The 21,069-nt window shown below is 41.6% G+C and overlaps 1 protein-coding gene and 1 long non-coding RNA gene across 20 annotated transcripts in view; one reads left to right on the forward strand and one right to left on the reverse strand.

The window, feature by feature from the left end:
• The window catches only part of LOC145517530 (uncharacterized), an 83,446-nt gene that overhangs the window by 52,929 nt on the left and 9,448 nt on the right, over nucleotides 1-21,069 (forward strand). The window lies entirely within an intron of this gene.
• Nucleotides 17,031-21,069, reverse strand: part of FKBP5 (FKBP prolyl isomerase 5) — a 153,715-nt gene continuing 149,676 nt past the window's right edge. For 18 of the 19 annotated variants that reach the window (XM_081520170.1, XM_081520176.1, XM_081520172.1 and 15 more), the window contains 2 exons: nucleotides 20,083-20,322; nucleotides 17,031-19,364 (listed from right to left, as the gene is read on the reverse strand). In XM_081520170.1, coding sequence (XP_081376296.1) covers nucleotides 19,257-19,364; nucleotides 20,083-20,322 — 348 coding nt within the window. In that variant the 3' untranslated portion in view covers nucleotides 17,031-19,256. Of the gene's footprint in view, nucleotides 19,365-20,082; nucleotides 20,364-21,069 lie in introns of all 19 variants that reach the window. The other variant, XR_014062097.1, reaches the window with a different exon arrangement.

A 21,069-nucleotide genomic window follows, 5' to 3' on the forward strand; every position in this document is an offset into this window, starting at 1 on the left:
AATCGTTCACAGGAATGACAGGCACTGACTTCAGGGTAATAGGTACCTCTGAGGAGAGAGGGTCAGGGAAAAGATGTGGGGCTTGAGCTGTATCTGAAACATTTTACTTCTTAAAAATGAAAAATGTTACCACCTGTTTATGCATCTTGGTGGATTCATGGATATCATTATTTTCTACACTTAGGTGTTTCTTTTTTAAAAAAAATGTATCTATTTATTGGCTGTGCTGGGTCTTTGTTGCTGCATGGGCTTCTTCTCCAGCTGGGGCAAGCCGGGGCTGCTCGCTAGTTGTGGTGCATGGCTTGTTTCGGAGCACGGGGCTAGGCACGTGAGCTTTAGGAGTTGTGGTTCTCAGGCTCTAGAGCACAGACTCGGTAGTCGAGGTGCATGGGCTTAATTGCTCCTCCGCATGTGGGATCTTCCCAGACGAGGGATCGAACCTGTGTCTCCTGCATTGGCAGGTGGATTCTTTACTGCTGAACCACCAGGGAAGCTGAGTGCTCATGTGTTTCTTACAAATATTTCCTAATTAAAAAAATCAAAGTCAGTACATTAAAAGTATGTGTCAGGCCATTCAGGTCTCTGCAGATGTCTTCTTATGTAACTGTTGAAGGACAGTTTGATCCAGCACCCTCAAGAGAAGATGGAAAGCTTTGCTTCTAAGGCCCACCTATCTTGCCAGAGTTTTCCAACACTTCTGCAGAGCCTTTGTTTCCATCCCCTGAAAGTTGGCAGGGCACTCGGCTGAAACTGGGAGACTGAGTAATGCTTGGCTTGATGCTGTTTACCAGCAAGGAGTGATTCATTTCATTATCGAAATCCTCAGCCCTTTAATATGCCTCCCAAGAACTTATCTGGCTTGAAAGATCAGAGACAAAAAACTGAAGGGAGAATCTCAGAAAAGTTGGAACGATTTTATAAAATAAACAAAAAGAACCGAACCAAAATCTTTTTGTTCTGACTGTGGCCAGTAGGAGTGAATTAATGAATCTTTTTCTACACATATATATTTTAAATTTGAGATATAGTTGATTTAAAACATGGTGTAAATAAAGGTGTACACACGTTGATTCAATGCATTTATATGTTGCATTTGATTGGGTGCATTTGTATATTGCAACATGATTACCAGTGTTAGTGTTGGCTAGCACCTCTGCTGTCACGTAACTATTTTTTGTGGTGAGGACATTGGCAATCTACTCTCTTAGTAACCCTGATGTTTAGAATACAGTGTGTAGAATGTAATCGCTATGCTGTGCCTTAGATTTCCAGAAATTATTTCTCTTTTAGTTGCAAGTCTGTATCCTTTAACAGCATCTCCCCATTTTCTCTTGGTAACCTCCACTCTGTTTCAATGGGTTTGGCTTTTTTTGGATTCTGTGTATGAGTCATATCATACTGTATGTTTTCCTGTGTCTTATTTATCTCAGTATAATGCCCCCAAGATCCATACATGTCACAAATGGCAAGATATCTTTCTTTCTTATAGCTGAATAATATTCCATTATATATATACCACATCTTCTTTATTCATCCTTCGATGGACACTTAAATTGTTTCCATGTCTTGACTACTGTGAATAATGCTGTATCCATATATGTAAGTTTTGATAACAGGAAATCAGTTTCTCCTAATTCCTCTTTCCTCCAAGTAAATATTTAGCAAATATTTGGAGACTGTGGGTTTGAACTCTAATTGGAAAAGATGCATACACCCCAGTGTTGGTAGCGGCACTGCTTAAGACATGGAAGCAACTAAAGGTCCAACAGACGAATGGATAAAGAAGACGTGGTACACAGGAAACAATTTCCCCGGTGGCTCAGACGGTAAAGAAGATGAGGTGCATATATACACAACGGAATATTACTCAGCCATAAGAAAATGAAATATTGCCATCTGCAGCAATATGAATGGGCCTAGAAAACACCATACTAAGTGAAGTATGACAAACTTTTTGTCAGAGAAAGACAAACATGATATCACTTATATGTGGAATTGAAAAATAATACAAATGAATCTATTTACAAAACAGAAACAGACCACAGACATAGAAAACAGACTTATAGTTACCAAAAGAGAAAAGAGGGGAAAGGGATAAGTTAGGAGTATGGGATTAACATAGCACTATAGTATATTAAATGGGGCTTCCCCAGTGGCTCAGTCGGTAAAGAATCCGCCTGCAATGCAGGAGATGTGGGTTTGATCCCTGGGTCTGGAAGATCCCTTGGAGGACGGCATGGCAACTCACTCCAGTCTTCTTGCCTGGAGAATCCCATGGACAGAGGAGCCTGGCGGGCTACAGTCCATGGGGTCGCAAAGAGTCGGACATGACTGAAGTGACTGAGCACATAGTATTTTAAATAGATAAGCAACAAGGAGTTACTGCATAACTTAAGGATCAATATTCAATATTTTGTAATAACCTATAATAGAAATAATCTGAAAATATGTAACTTGAATCACTTTGCTATATATTTGAAACTAATACAATATTATAAATCAACTGCATTTCCATTTAAAAAGAGACTGGGTTTGAAATGACACCAGAGTGATAGCCTGCCAGTGTACTGCCTGTCTTAGTTTGGTCCTGAGCATAGTTTCTTCACTATAATGTAGAAATAATGTACACTACATATAAATGTACATTATAAATATAAGCTATTATTACTCAACAACCAAAAAATCAAATAAACAGAATAAAAAATAGGGAAAGGACTAAAATGACATTTCTCTGGTGATGATACACAAAAGGCCAACGAGCAAATGAAAAGATGTACAGCATCACTAATCATTAGGAAAGGGCAAGTCAAAACCACAATGAAATATCACCTCATAACTATTAGGATGGCTGCTAATAAAACAAAAACCAAAACAAAACAGAAAATATCAAGTGTTGGTGAGGATGTAGAGAAATTGGAACCACTGTTCACTGTTGGAGGGAATGTAAAATTATGCAGTCTCCATGGAAAATACCATGGTGGTTCTTCAAAAAGTAGAACTGGATCCAGCAAATCCTGCTTCTGGGTCTGTATCCAAAGGATTTGAAAGCAGGATCTCAAAGAGATATTTGTACACTTCTGTTTGTAATAGCATTACTCACAATAGCCAAAAGGTGGAAGCAACTCAAGTGTCCATTGATGGATGAATGGATAAACAAAATATGGTATATACATACAAAGGAATATTATTCAGCCTTAAAAAGGAAGGAAGTTCTGACGTATGCTGCAGCATGGATGAAGCTTGAGGATATTATGCTAAGTGAAATAAGCCAATCACAAAGAGACAAATACTGTGTGATCCTGTTTATATGAGGGAGTCTCAGTTCAGTTCAGTCGCTCAGTCGTGTCTGACTCTTTGCCACCTCATGGACTGCAGCACACCAGGCTTCCCTGTCCATCACCAACTCCCGGAGCCTACTCAAACTCATGTCCATCACGTTGGTGATGCCATCCAACCATCTTATCCTCTGCTGTCCCCTTCTCCTCCCGCCTTCAATCTTTCCCCATATCAGGCTCTTTTCCAGTGAGTTAGTTCAGGTGGCCAAAATATTGGACTTTCAGCTTCAGCATCAGTCCTTCCAATGAATATTCAGGACTGATTTCTTTTAGGATGGACTGGTTGGATCTCCTTGTAGTCCAAGGGACTCTCAAGAGTCTTCTCCAACACTACAGTTCAAAAGCATCAATTCTCTGGTACTCAGCTTTCTTTATAGTCCAACTCTCACATCCATACATGACTGCTGGAAAAACCACAGCTTTGACTAGACAGACCTTTGTTGGTAAAGTAATTTTCTGCTTTTTAATATGCTGTCTAGGTTGGTCATAGCTTTTCTTCTAAGGGGCAAGTGTCTTTTAAAAGCGCCTTTTAATGAGGGAGTCTACAGTAGTCAAATTTATAGAAATAGAAAATAGAATGGTGGTTGCCAGGGGCTGGGCAGGAGGGGAGAAGAGGGAATTGGGTTCATGGGTACAGAGTTTTACTCTTGCAAGATGAAAAAGTTCTAGAGATTTGTTGCACAATAATGTGAAAATGCTTAGCTCTGTTCAATTGTACACTTAAAAATGATTAAGATGGTAAATTTTATGTTTTTTTAATGACAATTGAAATGTGAAAGTTAAATATTAGCTCTTTTACAAATGAGGAAACTGAAGTCCCAAGCGGGAAGAGGGGGCTTGACAAAAATCACTTCCTCTCAACACGGAGCTGAACCTGACCCTGCAGTCTTGCCACTGCGGCTCTGGATTCTTCAGACTGTGAAACCCTGCTGAGGACCTCTTGTTGTTGTCCAGTCACTCAGTCATCTCTGACTCTTTGTGACCCCATGGGCTGTAGCACATCAGGCTTCCCTGTCCTTCACCATCTCCCAGAGCTTGCTCAAACTTATGTCCATCGAGTCAACGATGCCATCCAACCATCTTCTCCTCAGTCGTCCCTTTCTCCTGCCTCCAATCTTTCCCAGCATCAGGGTCTTTTCTAATGAGTCAGCTCTTCACATCAGGTGGCCAAAGTATTGGAGCTTTAGCTTCAGGATTAGTCTTTCCAATGAACATTCAGGATTGATTTCCTTTAGGATTGACTGGTTGGATCTCCTTGCAGTCCAAGGGACTCTCAAGAGTCTTCTCCAACACCACAGTTCAAAAGCATCAGTTCTTCAGCGCTCAGCCTTCTTTATGATCCAACTTTCACATCATACATAACTACTGGAAAAAAACATAGCTTTAACTAGATGGACCTTTGTCGGCAAAGTAATGTCTCTGCTTTTTAATATGCTGTCTAGGTTTGTCAGAGCTTTTCTTCCAAGGAGCAAGCCTCTTTTAATTTCATGGCTGCAGTTACCATCCACAGTGATTTTGTAGCCCAAGAAAATAAAATCTGTCACTGTTTCCATTGTTTCTCCATCTATTTGCCATGAAGTAATGGGACCGGATGCCATGATCTTCATTTTTTGAATGCTGAGTTTTAAGCCAGCTTTTTCACTCTCCTCTTTCACTTTCATCAAGAGGCTTCTTAGTTCCTCTTCAATTTCTGCCATAAGGCTGGTGTCATCTGCATATCCGAGGTTATTGATATTTCTCCAGGCAATCTTGATTCCAGCTTGTGCTTCGTCCAGCCTGGCATTTTGCATAACGTACTCTGTCTATAATTTAAATAAGCAGGGTGATGATATACAGCCTTGATGTACTCCTTTCCTAATTTGGAACCAGTCCGTTCCATGTCCGGTTCTAACTGTTGCTTCTTGACCTGCATACAGATTTCTCAGGAGGCAGGTCAGGTGGTCTGGTATTCCCATCTCTTGAAGAATTTTCCACAGTCTGTTGTGATCCACACAGTCAAAGGCTTTAGCATAGTCAATGAGGACCTTCTGGGGGAGCATTATTTTGGAATTGGGATGATGAAGCCCAGCACAGAGGTGTGTAGCACTGTCCACAGGAAATCTAGTCCCAGCCGTCATCCAGGTGACTTGGGTTGTCCCATGGAACTTGGTTCTTGAGGCCCAGATTCACAGCCTGAAGGTAGCAACTTGGTTATTTGCTCCCATGTTCAATCACGACTGAAGAGTGCAGTGCCTCACTATCAAGTCTTACTACCGCTTGCCCCTGTCAACAAGCCACAGCTGGGCTCAGAGAAAGTTTAGAGACCCTTACAGAAAAGGTACAGAGAGTGGGACTCAACAGCCCCCTCCGACAGAGCAGCACTGTCTGCTGGGAGGCCTTGTTGGCAGCAGGGGGTGGGGTTCCCCTCAATATCAGGAACTGATCCTCCTGTAATGGGCAGTAGTTCTTTTTCTTCCTTTTGTGATCTTTTTTAAAGAATTTATTTTGGGATGTAGTTGGCTAACAATGTTGTGTTTCAGCTGTACAGTGAAGCGATTTAGTTACACACATGCTGAAGCTCCAATACTCCAACACTTTGGCCACCTGATGCAAAGACGCAACTCATTGGAAAAGACCCAGATCCTGGAAAGATTGAGGGCAGGAGGAGAAGGGGACGACAGAGGATGAGATGGCTGGATGGCATCACCGACTCGATGGACATGAATCTAAGCAAACTCCGGGAGACAGTGAAGGACAGGGAAGCCTGGCCTGCTTCAGTCCACAAGGTTGCCAGGAGTCTGACACAACTTAGTGACTAAACGATAATATACATGTATCTATTCTTTTCCACATTCTTTTCCCATTTAAGTTATTACAGAACATTGAGCAGAGTTGTCTGTGCTATACAATAGGTCCTTGTTGGTTATCTTATTTTAAACATAGCAGTATGTACATATTAATCCCAAACTCCCAGTCTATCCATTCCCCTGTTCTTCCTGACCCTCATAACCATAAATTCATTCTCTAAGTCTGTGGTCTGTTTCTGTTTTCTAAATAAGTTCATTTGTATCATTTTTAGATTCCACATGTAAGTCATATCACAGTTATGATGTTTGTCTTTCTCTGACTGACTTCACTTTGTATGATAATCTCCACATCCATTCATGCGGTTGCAAATGGCACTGTTTCATTATTGGCTGAGTGATTGATACTCCATTGCATGTATGTATTCATTCATCTGTTGATGGACATTTAGGTTGCTTCTTTGTCTTGGCTATTGTAAACGGTGCTGCAATGAACACTGGGGTACATGTATCCTTTCGAACCATGTTTTTCTCTGGATATATGCCCAGGAGTGGGACTGCAACCTCCAATATTGTTCTCCATAGTGGTTGTACCAACTTACATTCATAAGAAGGGGGTAGTTCTAAGTAAACATCAGACAAATTTGTTTCTTTGAAACTCAGTACTTTTTAGTGGCTACATGGTAAACAAGTTTAGGCATGGTGTATTTGTCCAGTTGCTTTGTAGCTAAAGGAAACTTCTGGGCAGTCTAGGGGATGAATCACTAAATAAATAGCCCGCCTCCCACTCCCCAGACTTCTGCCTGGAGCTCCTTTAAAGAGGGAGGCAGTGCTCCAAGGAGGAAATTAAGATTCTGGCACCAGGAGAAACTTACCTAGACTGCGCCCAGGGCAGGGTCTACATCAGGGCAGGTGCCTGCATCAGGTTCCCGGAGGGGAGCCAGGGGTTGGTGGGGGGAGCAGTGGCTGCTGCAGAAGGGCATGTGCACTGTCGTGGGTCTGGACGTCGGCTGCGTGGTGGGCCCTGGCTGGACCCAGAGCTGTGTGTGAGTGGCATGCTGGAGAAGCAGAATTCAGTTTCCTGCTCTGCTCCCCAAGTCCTGTGGGTCTGAATAGCAGAAGGCGGATGCTCTGCAGGGGTCCAGCCAGCGCCTCATTTCCTGCTTGTCTGTGAGCTGCTCGAGCACGTGGGATCTTAGTTCCCCGACCAGAGATCGAGCCTGAGTCCCCTGCATCGGGAGTGTAGAGTCTTAACCACTGGACCAACCAGGGAAATCCCTGGACATTTCAACAGTATTAATTCTTCCAGTCCATGGGCACGGGATGCCTTTCCACTTATTTGTGTCTTCTTTGGTTTCTTTTATCAGTGTCTTATAGTTTTCAGTGTAGAGATTTTTCATCCCCTTGCTTACATTTATTCCTAAGTAAATATTTATTGTTTTTGATACTGTTGTAAATGGGATTATTTTCTTATTCTCTTTTTCAGAGAGTTTGTTGTTAGTGATTTCAAATGTTGATCTTTTATTTTGCAACTTCGTTGACATTGTTTCTTAGTTCTAGTAATTTTTTTGGTGGAGTCTTTAGAGTTATATATATAATCAGGTCATCTACAAATAGAGACAGTTTTCTTTCTTTTTGATTCTGGTGTCTTATTTTTCTTGTCTAGAATTGCTCTGGATGGGAGCAGTTTCAGTACTTTGATGATTAGGACTGCTGAGAGTGGACATCCTTGTCTTGTTTGACAGTGAGTTTGGGAATGTTTCCAACTCTTCGATTTTTTGGAAGAGTTTTAGAAGGATTGATGTTAATTTTTTTAAAATGTTTGATAAGAATTCATGAGTGAGGTATCTGGTCCAGGCTTTCCTTCACTGCGAGATTTTTGCTTCCTGATTCAATCTCCTTGCTGTTGTTCAGTCGCTCAGTCGTGTCCAACTCTTTGCAACCCCATGTGCTACAGTCCATATCCTTCACCATCTCCTGAGGCTTGCTCAAACTGATGTCCATCCAGTCGGTGATGCCATCCAACCATCTCATCCTCTGTCGTCCCCTTCTCCTTCTGCCTTCAATCTTTCCAGCATCAGGGTCTTTTCTAATGAGTCAGCTCTTCGCATTAGGTGGCCGAAGTATTGGAGCTTCAGCTTCAGCATCAGTCCTTCCAATGAATATTCAGGACTGGTTTGATCTCTTTGCAGTCCAAGGGACGCTCAAGAGTCTTCTCCAACACCACAATTCAAAAGCATCAATTCTTCGGTGTTTAGCCTTCTTTATGGTCCAACTCTCACATCCATACATGACTACTGGAAAAACCATAGTTTTGACTAGATGGATCTTTGTCAGCAAAGTCATGTCTCTGCTTTTTAATATGCTGTCTAGGTTGGTCATAGCTTTTCTTGCAAGAAGCAAGTCTCTTAATTTCATGGCTGCAATCACCAGCTACAGTGCTTTTGTAGCCCAAGAAAATAAAGTCTGTCACTGTTTTCATTGTTTCTCCATCTATTTGCCATGAATTGATGGGACCAGATGCCATGATCTTAGTTTTTTGAATGTTGAGTTTTAAGTCAGCTTTTTCACTCTCTTCCTTCACCTTCATCAAGAGGCTCTTTAGTTCTTCTTCACTTTCTGCCATAAGGGTGGTGTCGTCTGGATATCTGAGGTTATTGATATTTCTCCTGGCAATCTTGATTCCAGCTTGTGCTTCATCCAGCCCATCATTTCTCATGAAGTACTCTGCATAGAAGTTAAATAAGCAGGCTGACGATATACATCCTTGACGTACTCCTTTCCCAATTTGGAACCAGTCTGTTGTCCATGTCTGGTTCTAACTGTTGCTTCTTGATCTGCATACAGATTTCTCAGGAGATAGGTAAGGTGGTCTGGTATTCCCATCTCTTGAAGAATTTTCCAGTTTGTCATGATCCACACAGTCAAAGGCTTTAGCATAGTCCATGAAGCAGAAGTAGATGTTTTTCTGGAATTCTCTATAGCTTTTTCTATGATCCAGTGGATGTTGGCAATTTGATCTCTGGTTGCTCGGCCTTTTCTAAATCCAGCTTGTAAATCTGGAAGTTCATGGTTCATGTACTGTTGAAGCCTACCTTTATCTCTTTACTAGTAATTAATATGCTCAGATTTTCTATTTCTTCCTGATTCAGTCTTGGTAGATTTTCAGTTCAGTTCAGTCACCTAGTCGTGTCCGACTCTTTGCGACCCCATGAATTGCAGCACGCCAGGCCTCTCTGTCCATCACCAACTCCCGGAGTCTACCCAAACCCATGTCCATCGAGTTGGTGATGCCATCCAACCATCTCATCCTCTGTCGTCCCCTTCTCCTACTGTCCCCAATCCTACCCAGCATTAGGATCTTTTCCAATGAGTCAACCCTTCACATGAGGTGGCCAAATATTGGAGTTTCAGCTTCAACATCAGACCTTCCAATGAACACCCAGGATTGATCTCTTTTAGGATGGATTGATTGGATCTCCTTGCAGTCCAAGGGACTCTCAAGAGTCTTCTCCAACACCACAGTTCAAAAGCATCAATTCTTCGGTGCTCAGCTTTCTTCACCGTCCAACTCTCACACCCATACATGACCACTGGAAAAACCATAGCCTTTGACTAGATGGACTTTTGTTGGCAAAGTAATGTCTCTGCTTTTCAATATGCTATCTAGGTTGGCCATAACCTTCCTTCCAAGGAGTAAGCGTCTTTTAATTTCATGGCTGCAGTCACCATCAGCAGTGATTCTGGAGCCCCCCAAAATAAAGTCTGACACTGTTTCCACATCTATTTCCCATGAAGTGATGGGACCAGATGCCATGATCTTAGATTTTAGATTGGTAGATTTTTAGATGGTAGATTTCAGGTTTCTAAAAATTTATTTACTTTCTTCTAGGTTGTCCAGTCTGCTGTAATATAATTGTTCATGTGTGTGTTAGTTGCTCAGTCATGTCCAACTCTATGACCTGATGGACTGTAGCCCGCCAGGCTCCTCTGTCCATGGAATTCTCCAGGCAAGCATACTGGAGTGGGTAGCCATTTCCTTCTCCAGGGGCTCTTCCCAACTTAGGGATCAAACTCACATCTCCTGAATTGCAGGTGGATTCTTTACTGCCTGAGCCACCAGGGAAGCTCATAATTGTTCACAGTGGTCTCTTATTTCCATAAAATCGGTAGTAATCTCTCCCCCTTAATTTGATTTTAGTAACCTGAGTCGTCTCTCTCTTTTTTGTCTAGCTGAAATTTTGTCAGTTCTTGATCTTTTCAAAGAACTAACTTTTGATTTCATGTATTTTCTGTATTATTTTTCTATTCTCCTTTCATTCATACCTGCTCTCATTTTATTATTTCCTTTCTCCTGCTAGTTTTGGGTTTAGTTTGTTCTTTCTCTGGTTACTTAAATTATAAAGTTAGGTTGTTGATATGAGATCTTTTTTGTCTTTTACTGTAAATGTTTATAGCTAAAAAATTTCCCTTTAAGATTCCCTGGTGGTCCAGTGATTAGGACTCGGAATTTTCACTGCCAAGGACCTGGGTTCAGTCCATGGTCAGGGAACTAAGATTTCACAAGCTGAATGGTGTGGGGAAAAAAAAAATTATTTTCCCCCTTCCTTAGTCTCACTTTTGCTGGGTCTCTTACGTTGGTCTGTTGTGTTTTTATTTTCATTTATCTCTATTTCTAGTATCTCCTGTGATTTATTTTTTGATCTCTATTTTTTTTGTGTTCTTTCCAGTTTTTTTTTGTTGTTATTTCTGACTTCATCTTACTGTGGTCTTGTAAGACATTTACCTTTTAAAATCTGTTGTAGCCTAACATGGGGTCTAGCTTGGAGAATGCCCTATGTGCACGTGAGGAGAATGCATATCATGCTTTGTTGGGTGGTGGTCTGTATGTATCTGTTAGATCTAGTCCTCTGTTTCCTGAATTATCTTCTGTCTGGTTATTCTCTCCATTCTTGCCAGTGGGGTACTGATGTCTCCAACTGTTACTGGAGAAATGTCTCTTTCTGCCTTCAGTGCTGTCCATTTTTGCTTCATATATTTTCACGGTTGGTCGTTAGGTGCTTAAACATTGTAATTGTTAAATTTTCTTGCCATATTGATATATTATTAATATATTTTTGTTGTTGTTCAGTCGCTAAGTCATGTCTGACCCCATGGACTGCAGCATGCCAGGCTTTCCTGTCCTTCACTATCTCCTGGACATAGCTCATGTCCATTGAGTCGATGATGCCATCCAACCATCTCATCCTCTGTTGCCCTCTTTTCCTTTTGTCCTCCATCTTTCCCAGCATCAGGGTTTTTTTTTCCCAGTGAATCAGCTCTTCACATCAGGTAGCCAAAGTATTGGAGCTCTAGCATCAGTCCTTCCAGTGAACATTCAGGGTTGATTTCCTTTAGGATTAACTGGTTTGATCTCCTTGCTGTCCAAGGGACTCTCAAGAGTTCTCCAGCACCACATTTTGAAAGCATCAATTCTTCGGCACTCAGCCTTAATGGTCCAACTCTCACATCTGTACATGACTACTGGAAAAACTATAGTTTTGACTAAATGAGACTTTGTTGGGAAAGGGATGTCTCTGCTTTTTCAATACACTGTTTGTCATAGCTTCCCTTCCACGGAGCAAGCATCTTTTAATTTTGTGGCTGCAATCACCATCCACAGTGATTTTGGAGCCCAAGAAAATAAAATCTGCCACTATTTCCATTTTTTCCCTATCAATTTATTTATATATAATGTTCTTCTTTGACTTGTAACCTTTCTTGGTTTAAAGTTTGTTTTGTCTGATGTTAGTATAGCCATTCCTGTCCTATTTTGGCTACAGTTTGCATAGAATATATTTTTTAAATTTCACTTTCAACCTGTTTGTGTTTTTGGATGTCAAGTGAATTTCTTGTAGGAAGCGTATACTTGGATCATGTGTATTCATCCATTCTGCCCATCTCTCTTTTGAATGGAGAGTTGAATCCATTTATATTTAGAATAATTACTGATAGAAAGAGACATCTGTTATTATACTTGTTTTTTATATGTTCTGTAGGCTTTTTGCACCTCAGTTGCTACATTGCTGTCTTCTTTTGTGTTTAGCTGATTTTTTTTTAGTGAAATGTTGAAATTCCTTTTTATTTTCTTCTTTATATATTCTATAGTTATTTTTTCAGTTACCATAGAGATTATATTTAACATAAAGTTATAACATTCTAATTTGAATTTATAGTAGGTTCATAATATACAAAACTGGTCCTTTACACCTCCATCATTTCAGTTGTTGATGTCATAAAAATTACATCTTCATACACTGTGTGCCCAATACATAAGTAATCATTCTTTCAAATGTATTAGTTTCCTACTTTATGTAGAAAACAAGATTTGGAGTTACGAGCTAAAGTTACAGTAATATAAAACTTCATTAATAACTGTTTTTTCTTTAGATATGTTAGTCTCTTAAGTCATATAGAAAACAAAGGACAGTTACACATCATTTTTATAATATTACTTTTACTATTACCCATGTATTTCCTGTTACTGAAGTTTTTATTTCTCAGTATGCCTTTGAGGTGCTGTCTTGGGTCTTTTCATTTCACCTGGGATGTCTCCCTTGAGCAGGTCTTAGTGGTAACAAATCCCCTCAGCTTTTGTTTATCTGAGAACATCTTGACTCCTCCCTCACTTTTGAAAGGCAGTTTTGCTGGGTAGAGGACTTCTGGTTGACCTTTTGATTTGAGCACTTTGAATATACTGGCCCACTGACTTCTTGTCTCTCATTTTTTTGTTTGTTTTTTGAAGTATATATGACCTACAACATTACAACATAGTGGTTAGATATTTCTGTGCATTACAAAGTGATCACTATAATAAATCTAGCTAGTGGCTGTGCCATACAAAGATACATTATTGTGACTCTATTCCCCACACCGTACATTTGATCTCTATGACTCGTTTGTTTTGAAACTGGAAGTTTGCACCTTAATTTCCCTTACCCCTTTCACCCATCCCACACTCCCTCCCCTTTCAGCCATCATGTCTTCTAATACTTTTCTGCCCCTTTCTCTCTCTCTGGACTCTCGTGATACCTGCTCGATGGTGTCCCACAGGTCCCTTGGGCTCTGTGTACTTTTTCAGCCTTTTCTTCTTTTTTGTTCTTCAGTCTGAATAATTTCCACCATCCTATCTTAATGTTTATTAGTTTTTCCTTCTGCCTGCTCAAATCTGCCTTGGAATAATACATCTAGTGATTTTTCATTGAAGTTGTTTTGCTTTTCAGCTCCAGAATTTCTTTTTGGCTTCCCTTTAGGTTTTTAAAATCTCTTGATTGTTACATTTTGTTTACACATTGTTTTCCTGACTTTCTCCATATCTACCTTTAGCTCTCTGAGCATCTTTAAGACAGTTGTTTAAAATTTTGGTTGTGTATCTGTCATGTCTTTTTCCGGAGAAGGCAATGGCACCCCACTCCAGTACTCTTGCCTGGAAAATCCCATGGACAGAGGAGCCTGGTAGGCTGCAGTCCATGGGGTCGCTACAAGTTGGACACCACTGAGCAACTTCGCTTTCACTTCACTTTCATGCGCTGCAGAAGGAAATGGCAACCCACTCCAGTATTCTTGCCTGGATAATCCCAGGGACGGGGGAGCCTGGTGGGCTGCTGTCTATGGGGTTGCACAGAGTCGGACACGACTGAAGCGACTTAGCAGCAGCAGCGTGTCTTTTTCAGGGGAAGATTCTGTTGAATTATTTTTTCCTTTGAATGGGCATCCTGTTTCTTTGTGTCTTGCAATTTTTTTTGGTTGTTGTTGAACATTGGCCATTTTAATCTAATAACGTGGTATTAACTCTGGAAATCAGATTCTCCCTCATCCTCAGGGTTTTCTGGGGCTTGTTTATCTTTGTTTTATGATTGTTGCAGGCTGTCTTTGTACTGAGAGTCAGTCTGAGATATAAACATAACGTCTTCAGGTCTTCTCTGAGCCTTTTCCCTGGGCACATGTGGTCTTTCTCATTTTTCCCGTATAGGCAGTTGTTTTTGAATGTGCTAGTTTTTAATGTTTGGCTCCTAAAAGGGAGGGGAAGATGCAAAATGTGAAAGGTGGGGGAAAAACACTGCTGGACTTTTGAGTCAGAGGCTTACATTGATGGGGGAGAGATGAGACAACGGCTGCCTATCTCTTTGCATCTCAGTTATCAAGCAGAAATCCCACTCAGGGCACAGATCCTCAATATCCAGAGAACAGAGTCCTTTTTGCCCACCCTAGCTCCCACAAGCTGTGTCAGAAAATTTGCAGAGCTGCCTGCCATGTTGCTGGTTGTAGGGGATGGGCAGCTTCTATTGTGCTAGCTGAAATTAACAAAAACTGCCTACAATTTACCATCCATGCCTGGAAGTTGTAAGGCTTTCATAAACTCCCGAATTCCAAAATAGTTACGTCAGACAGATTCTGCCACTGAGGCTGTTCTCTCGGTGGGAGATTTCTGGTGCTTCCTACTCTTCAATCTTCCCAGAATCCTCCTTCACTTCACATTTGATCTACCAGTGTGAGTGGAAATAGATTTAAGATCACTGTGGCCTGAAGACCATAGACCCATTTTGCAGATCCACCCCAAGTCAAGTTGTTGGCTGGTTCCCAGCACCTCAAGGACCAAGATCAGGTTGCAGGGATTGCTAGAAAACCATGTGGTTTTGGCCTCCACATTTCAAGGCACGTAAAAGGAATGAAGGGCCACTGAAGTAAGAGATGTGGAGGGGAGGAAGCCTTCACAGATGAGAAAGGGAGCAAGCCTCTCATGCCTCATGAGAAAGGGAGGAAGCCAATTTACTGAGCATCTACTGGGTACTAGTTTGGGTATAGTATGCTAGATGCTGAGATGAGGATGAATAAAGGATTGTGTGAGTTCCTTGATGTCTCAGCAGAGGGTCATGAATTCACTGTGTTTAGGCTGGTGTCACCTTTAGGAAGACTTTGGTATCTGTAAACGGCAAGGGTCCACGTTTTTACACTGAAAAGATCAGAAGTTCTCACTGCGGAAACGTGGCTGTAAGCAGATATCAAATCAGTAGAGTAACTGGAGTTAAGTCATTGCATTGCCAAATATTAATCATTAGCTACTTGTTCTTCCCACCTTATCTCCTTGGTCAAACTTTTAAGTAGCTAACTTCTTGCTGTAGGCATTATGATTTTTGGCTTTAAAGTTATTTAAGAAAGCACATCATCCAAGTAGACCCAGGACAGAAATATTTAATGCCTCAGGAAAGGCTTAGACACTTGGGTGGTATTTATAATGTGTCAACACAGCATATTGAAAAGCAGAGACACTACTTTGTCAACAAAGGTCCGTCTAGTCAAGGCTATGGTTTTTCCAGTAGTCATGGATGGCTGTGAGAGTTGGACTATAAAGCAAGCTGAGCGCAGAATTGATGCTTTTGAACTGTGGGGTTGGAGAAGTTTCTTGAGAGTCCCTTGAACTGCAAGGAGATCCAACCAGTCCATCCTAAAGGAAATCAGTCCTGAATGTTCATTGGAAGGACTGATGCTGAAGCTGAAACTCCAATACTTTGGCTACCTGATGAGAAGAGCTGACTCATTTGAAAAGAACCTGATGCTGGGAAAGATTGAGGGCAGGAGAAGGGGACAACAGAGGATGAGATGGTTGGATGGCATCACTGACTCAACGGACATGGATTTGGGTGGACTCTGGCAGTTGGTGATGGACAGGGAGGCCTGGCGTGCTGTGGTCCATGGGGTCACAGAGAGTCAGACACGACTGAGTGACTGAACTGAAGCTAGGTTTGAAATACATATCCCAGAATTCCTTCCTTATAGTTTTAGTAAGGACCACATGATTTTCTGTGCAATTCAGAAGATGGCAACAGTGCAGCAGCTACATTTTTTTATATGTGGAAGCGTAAAGAGGGTTTAAATGTCTGACACATGGGATGCACCCAGTAGTTATGACCCGTTTAAGCCTGTGGCTGCAGGGCAGCTTTTCCTATGCACTGTTCTTAGCAACTCGTACCAACCTTACCCATGTCAATGCCTGGCAGATCACTGAAGATTCCACTACTTGCCCTTGATTATGTTAAAAAGGTGGGGGTTCCTCCAAACAAAGATACTGAAGTGTTTGCTCAAAATGAGCAGCGTGCAGAGGAAAACCTTTGACTTGTCTTGCTGCAGCCAGATTCTAGTAAGGATCTAATATCTGGTTGGTTTTGCACTGTGAATAAAGGTTCACAATGTATGTGATATCAGCTCTTTAGGCCTTCACACTGTGTGAATATCCAAGAAAAATGCTACTTAAGAGGAAATACTTAACACACAACAGCGTCTGACACATGCTTACTTATATTTTACATATTTATTAAAGGGCACAATTAAACCTCTTCACTTCCCAAACTGAACCTACCTTACAATGAAAATGGTGGAATGTCTACTGGTTAATGAAAACACAGAATCCTCTTCTTTGTCTGATTATTTGGTTCATTTGAACAAACATGCATAATTCCATTGCCTGTACCCCAATGCTGATCTCAAGTTGTGTTTTAGAGCAAGGAGCAGGACAGTGTTGTCTCTTGTCAATTTTCTGAGGCTTCATTTCTTTAGCTGGGCCCCCACAGTAGTTTCCCAACCTAAACAACCTTTTTCTTGAAGACTATTTGAGCAAAACCAAGAATAACGGTGGGGGTGGGAGGTGGGGTGCTTCCCATGTGGTTCAGTGGTAAAGAGTCTGCCTGCCAGTGTAGGAGAAGCGGGTTCGATCCCTGGGTCAGGGAGATCCCCTAGAGAAGAAAACGGCAGCCCCCTCCAGTATTCTTGCCTGGAGGATCCTATGGACAGAGGAGTCTGGTGGATTATAGCCCATGGGGTCACAAGAGAGTCAGACACGACTTAGCGATTAAAACAACACAACAACAATGGGAAATGTTTTTCTGAATTTATTTAAGGAACACCAAAAAAGTGCATCTGAATAGTTTTTTTTAAAAACCAATTTGCTTTTAATTCATCTGCCTCACCACTCCAAATGCAGTCTAAGAGACAGTTGATTTCTAGACAAATTATTTAAAATTACTGAATTTGATACAAGAATACATGAAGTTTCTTTGTCTTGAGTGGTGATGGGCACCTTGTAATAGTTTGCCCTGAACCACTTGCCTACCCTTCCCCTCTCTCCCCTCCACACACTTTCTTTCCTGTTCCCGTGACCTATAATGTACACTAGGGAGACAGTGGGCTAAGAGAATCTAGTTTGGGGAATAGTATTTTGCTTGTTAACTGCAAAATCTAACTGGCCTTTTTAGGATCTAATTTCAGTCTTGGCCTCACTGGAGTCATGCTCTAGTCAACAGAGCTACAAATACTAGACAGTTAAGCAGATAAACAAAATCAACTTTTGCTTTATATTCTCTAGGTGAGATTGGGGCTTTTTAAAGAAATACCTCATGAAAAAAAGACAAATGTGTACATGAGAAATTAAAAAGGATTTTAGTTATCATTAAAGGAGAAACTTAATTCCATTTGTTCCATAGAGACGAAAACTGTTATAAAAAGGAAATGACTTTATTTTTATGTTTTAACATGGGTCCTAACCCAAGAATAAAAGTGTTTTGTTAAAACCACCATAAAAATAAAAATGAATCTAAAATATAATTGCCAGTGCTTTTTAGGATTTAAAAAGGTGAGATGTTCCAGGTTGAAGCAAATGTTTTTTGGGTTGCCAAATGCATTCCTGTGAGTGTTTCTTATTTCTTAGGCTGTGGGACTAGAAAGCCATGCTTAATCTCGCTTACCCGTAAGGACTAAAATTCAACTACATGTACGTATTTAAGACTTGCCCTAATTCAATGCCAAAGTACTGGAGATTTTAGGCTAGATGTACCTGCATGGGAAGCTGTTTTCAACTCTTTTCCACAACTCATACCAGAACAAAGCAGCTATCAGTGCAGGAAAAGAAAGCTACTGCATGTCAAACCTGCAAGGAAAACGCTTAATGTCGAAGAGCAATGATTTTTTTCAACCTCACAGATTTTGTTTTTAAAAATTAAGCTACTTAGTAGTAAAAGTCAAAAAAAAATTTTTTTAACATAATAGAGGAGTGTAAATAAACTTCCATATATCAGGATACACGTGTTTATGAGACAGGAATTTAAAAAAGACAACAACAACAAAAATGCTTCAAGAATCCTAGATAGATAGGTTAAATAAAAATTCACTCCACGTCAAAGATAATAAGAACAAGTCTGAAATTCTTGATAGGAGAGGTTAGAATGGAAGAAAGAAACTGGGCGGTAGCAATGAGCAGGCATTACTGGGTTCAACATTCTTTCCGAACAGAGACAGAGGGGGAAGAAAAAGCACAATTCTGACTGACTGCTCTCTTCACATTTCAGCGTCTCAGAACTTCATCCAAAGTGGGGAAGGCTAATCCAGAACCACCTCCTGCTCATTATCACGGAAGAGTGTTTTAGAAATGACAGGGTTTCCCCTCAGGGGCAGGCTGCGGGGCAGAAGCCCGCTCTCACGGGGGGGGGGGGGGGGGGGGTTGCTTGACTAAGGCGGCAAAGTCAGCAAGCGAGACGCTTCTGAGGTTCTGGCTTTCAAGTCTGTGATGCTGCTGTGGACCTGGCCCCTCTATGGTGGGTTCTGTTCGTTAAAAATGCAACAGCTTGCATTCAGAGCACTTCAGTCATTTGAAAAACAAAACCTCCCCCCCCCCACCCCTGCCCAACTGTAGGAAAGAAGGAACTCATCAAGCATTGATTTCTAGGTTTCTGCAGTGCTATTGAAGTTCAATCAAATGTAAAACCTGACAGACAGCCCCCAATTGTTAGAATGATCTCAAGGGACCCTGAATTGGATATTGCAAGTTGACATCAACTGAAACGAGCTGGGCGTGAGGAGCTGGCTCCCTCTCCACACTGACAGGCGCTGCTCTGTTCCACCTGGAGTGGTCCCACGCCACCCCCTCAATGAGACCTCTGGGCAGCAGCAGGGTGGTGGTTTTTTGGGAAGCTACTGGTTTTGCTGTTTGCTTCCAGAATCACATAGACTATAACAAACTTTACATTAAACACTGTTTAGTCCTGAGTTGGGTGAAAGCCCGTGGAGGAGGGGCCGAGTTCGTTAGGACTCTTCCCTCCTTGGCGTGGTGTCATACGTGCCCTTCGGCTTTCTCCTCATCCATCGACGGACTTCCTATTTCTTTTTCGTTGGTGACCCCTTCTAAAGTCTTCTTGCTCATTGCTTTACTGGCCTCTTCCTGAGGAACAGACAAGGAATCAAGAGGGTTAGAGGAAAAAAGAAATGTCCAGTTGCTTCCTAGCTCCTCTAGATGGTCAGGTCTAACCAAGAGGGCATGAGCACGACTGTACTGAGGTCATGGTTGGTCAGTCCCAGCGCTGCTGCCATAGTTAGCCTGGGAGCCTTCCCTTTTCTTTGGTTAAAATGACCAGCCTGCCCCAGGGACAGCTCTGACCATCAAGTCCTCGTGACTGTGGGTCTGGGTGGCGGTCAGTGAGGACCAGAATACCCCTGAGTGGTCCGGGGGGCTGATGCTCCTCTCGGGTTGCTAGGTTGGCTCTCAAGCCTCAAAGTGAAGGGCGTGGGGGTGGGGCTTCCCCCTCAGAGCCTATTTCCTAGGAAGCTCGGAAGTCTCGACAAGCAAGTGTTGTGTTTGGGTTTTAAAATAATAAAAAAAGCCTTAGTGCACTTCTAGGGAATTAATTCCCCTCTTCTCTTGCATGGATGTGCCAGGGCCTCATGACTATATGCCTCTGGGGAACAGAACTGCACACCAGCCCTGCTCCTCCTCTGGATCCAAAGCAGCCTCGAGCGGCTCTGAAGTCCTGTTCCCTCCTCGTGGCCTCTCGGGTTGTCTTCCTGGGCCTGTGTCCTATGTGAGCCTCCTTAGGATGGGGTCAGAGGGGCGCGGTCCGTCCGACCTCCCTCCACCTGAAGGTGGGGGGTTCTGCACGTACCTTTGCATCCTGCTCCGCAAACTTCTTGAACATGTTGGCATAGATCCTGCGGTCCCGCTCATTGTGCTCCTTGGCTTTTTTCTGGCACATGGAGATCTGCAGTCTCGCGGCCTTATTCTGGGGGTTTACTTCCAACACTTTCTCAAAGTCGCCCTTGGCTGACTCGAACTCGTTCATGAGCAGCTGGGCTTCACCCCTCCTGTACAAGCCCTTCTCATTGGCACTGTCTAGTCCAAGGGCCTAGGGACAGATGGGCTATATTTTAGAAAGGACGCGTGTACCTGTGGGAATTTGGAGAGAAAAGTCTCTGGCCAAGGGAATTAGAAAAGATCAAGCTCAAAGTAATTATATACTACTGATCAAAATAATCAAATTCATTTCTTTTTTTAATGCAATTTCTATAAAGATCCCAAGGGGGCTTGGGAGGATGGCTTTTGAGAAGTTCATTTTAAACGCCGATGGAAGAAGTAAATGCCTAAGACTGGCTGAGAAAATTTTTGTAAACACAAAAATAATGAGAGTAATGAGAGGACTTGACCTACCAGAAAAAAAGATATACTATTAAACTACTGAAAATAAAAGTTGCTAGTACTCCATGAAAAAACAGGTTAGTGGAACAGAACAAAGCATTTGGAAACAGATTCATGTGTATGTATATAAAAAAGATTTAATAATCACAAAGATGGTAACATAAATCATGTAGAAAAAGGATTAACTTCCATAAATGGTGCTAAAATAGTGACTATCCATGTAGAAAATAAGAGTTAGATTCTATATAGAAAATAAGATTTAGATTCTTACCTCATAAACACAAAAATAAATTCTAAACCAAATATATTTACATGCAACCCCTCAAAAATATAATAGGGTTATTATTTTTTAAAAAAGCAAACCTAGTTGGAGTAGGTTTAAGTACCAAAGGGTTATTTTTTTTAATAATCTTAGGGTGTAAACAAGCAATTCAGAGAAGAAATACTAGTTATTTCA

The sequence above is a fragment of the Giraffa tippelskirchi genome, chromosome 8 (genome assembly GCF_054371585.1).
Source record: "Giraffa tippelskirchi isolate mGirTip1 chromosome 8, T2T-mGirTip1v1.2.pri, whole genome shotgun sequence".
In the NCBI taxonomy this organism is placed as follows: Eukaryota; Metazoa; Chordata; class Mammalia; order Artiodactyla; family Giraffidae; genus Giraffa; species Giraffa tippelskirchi.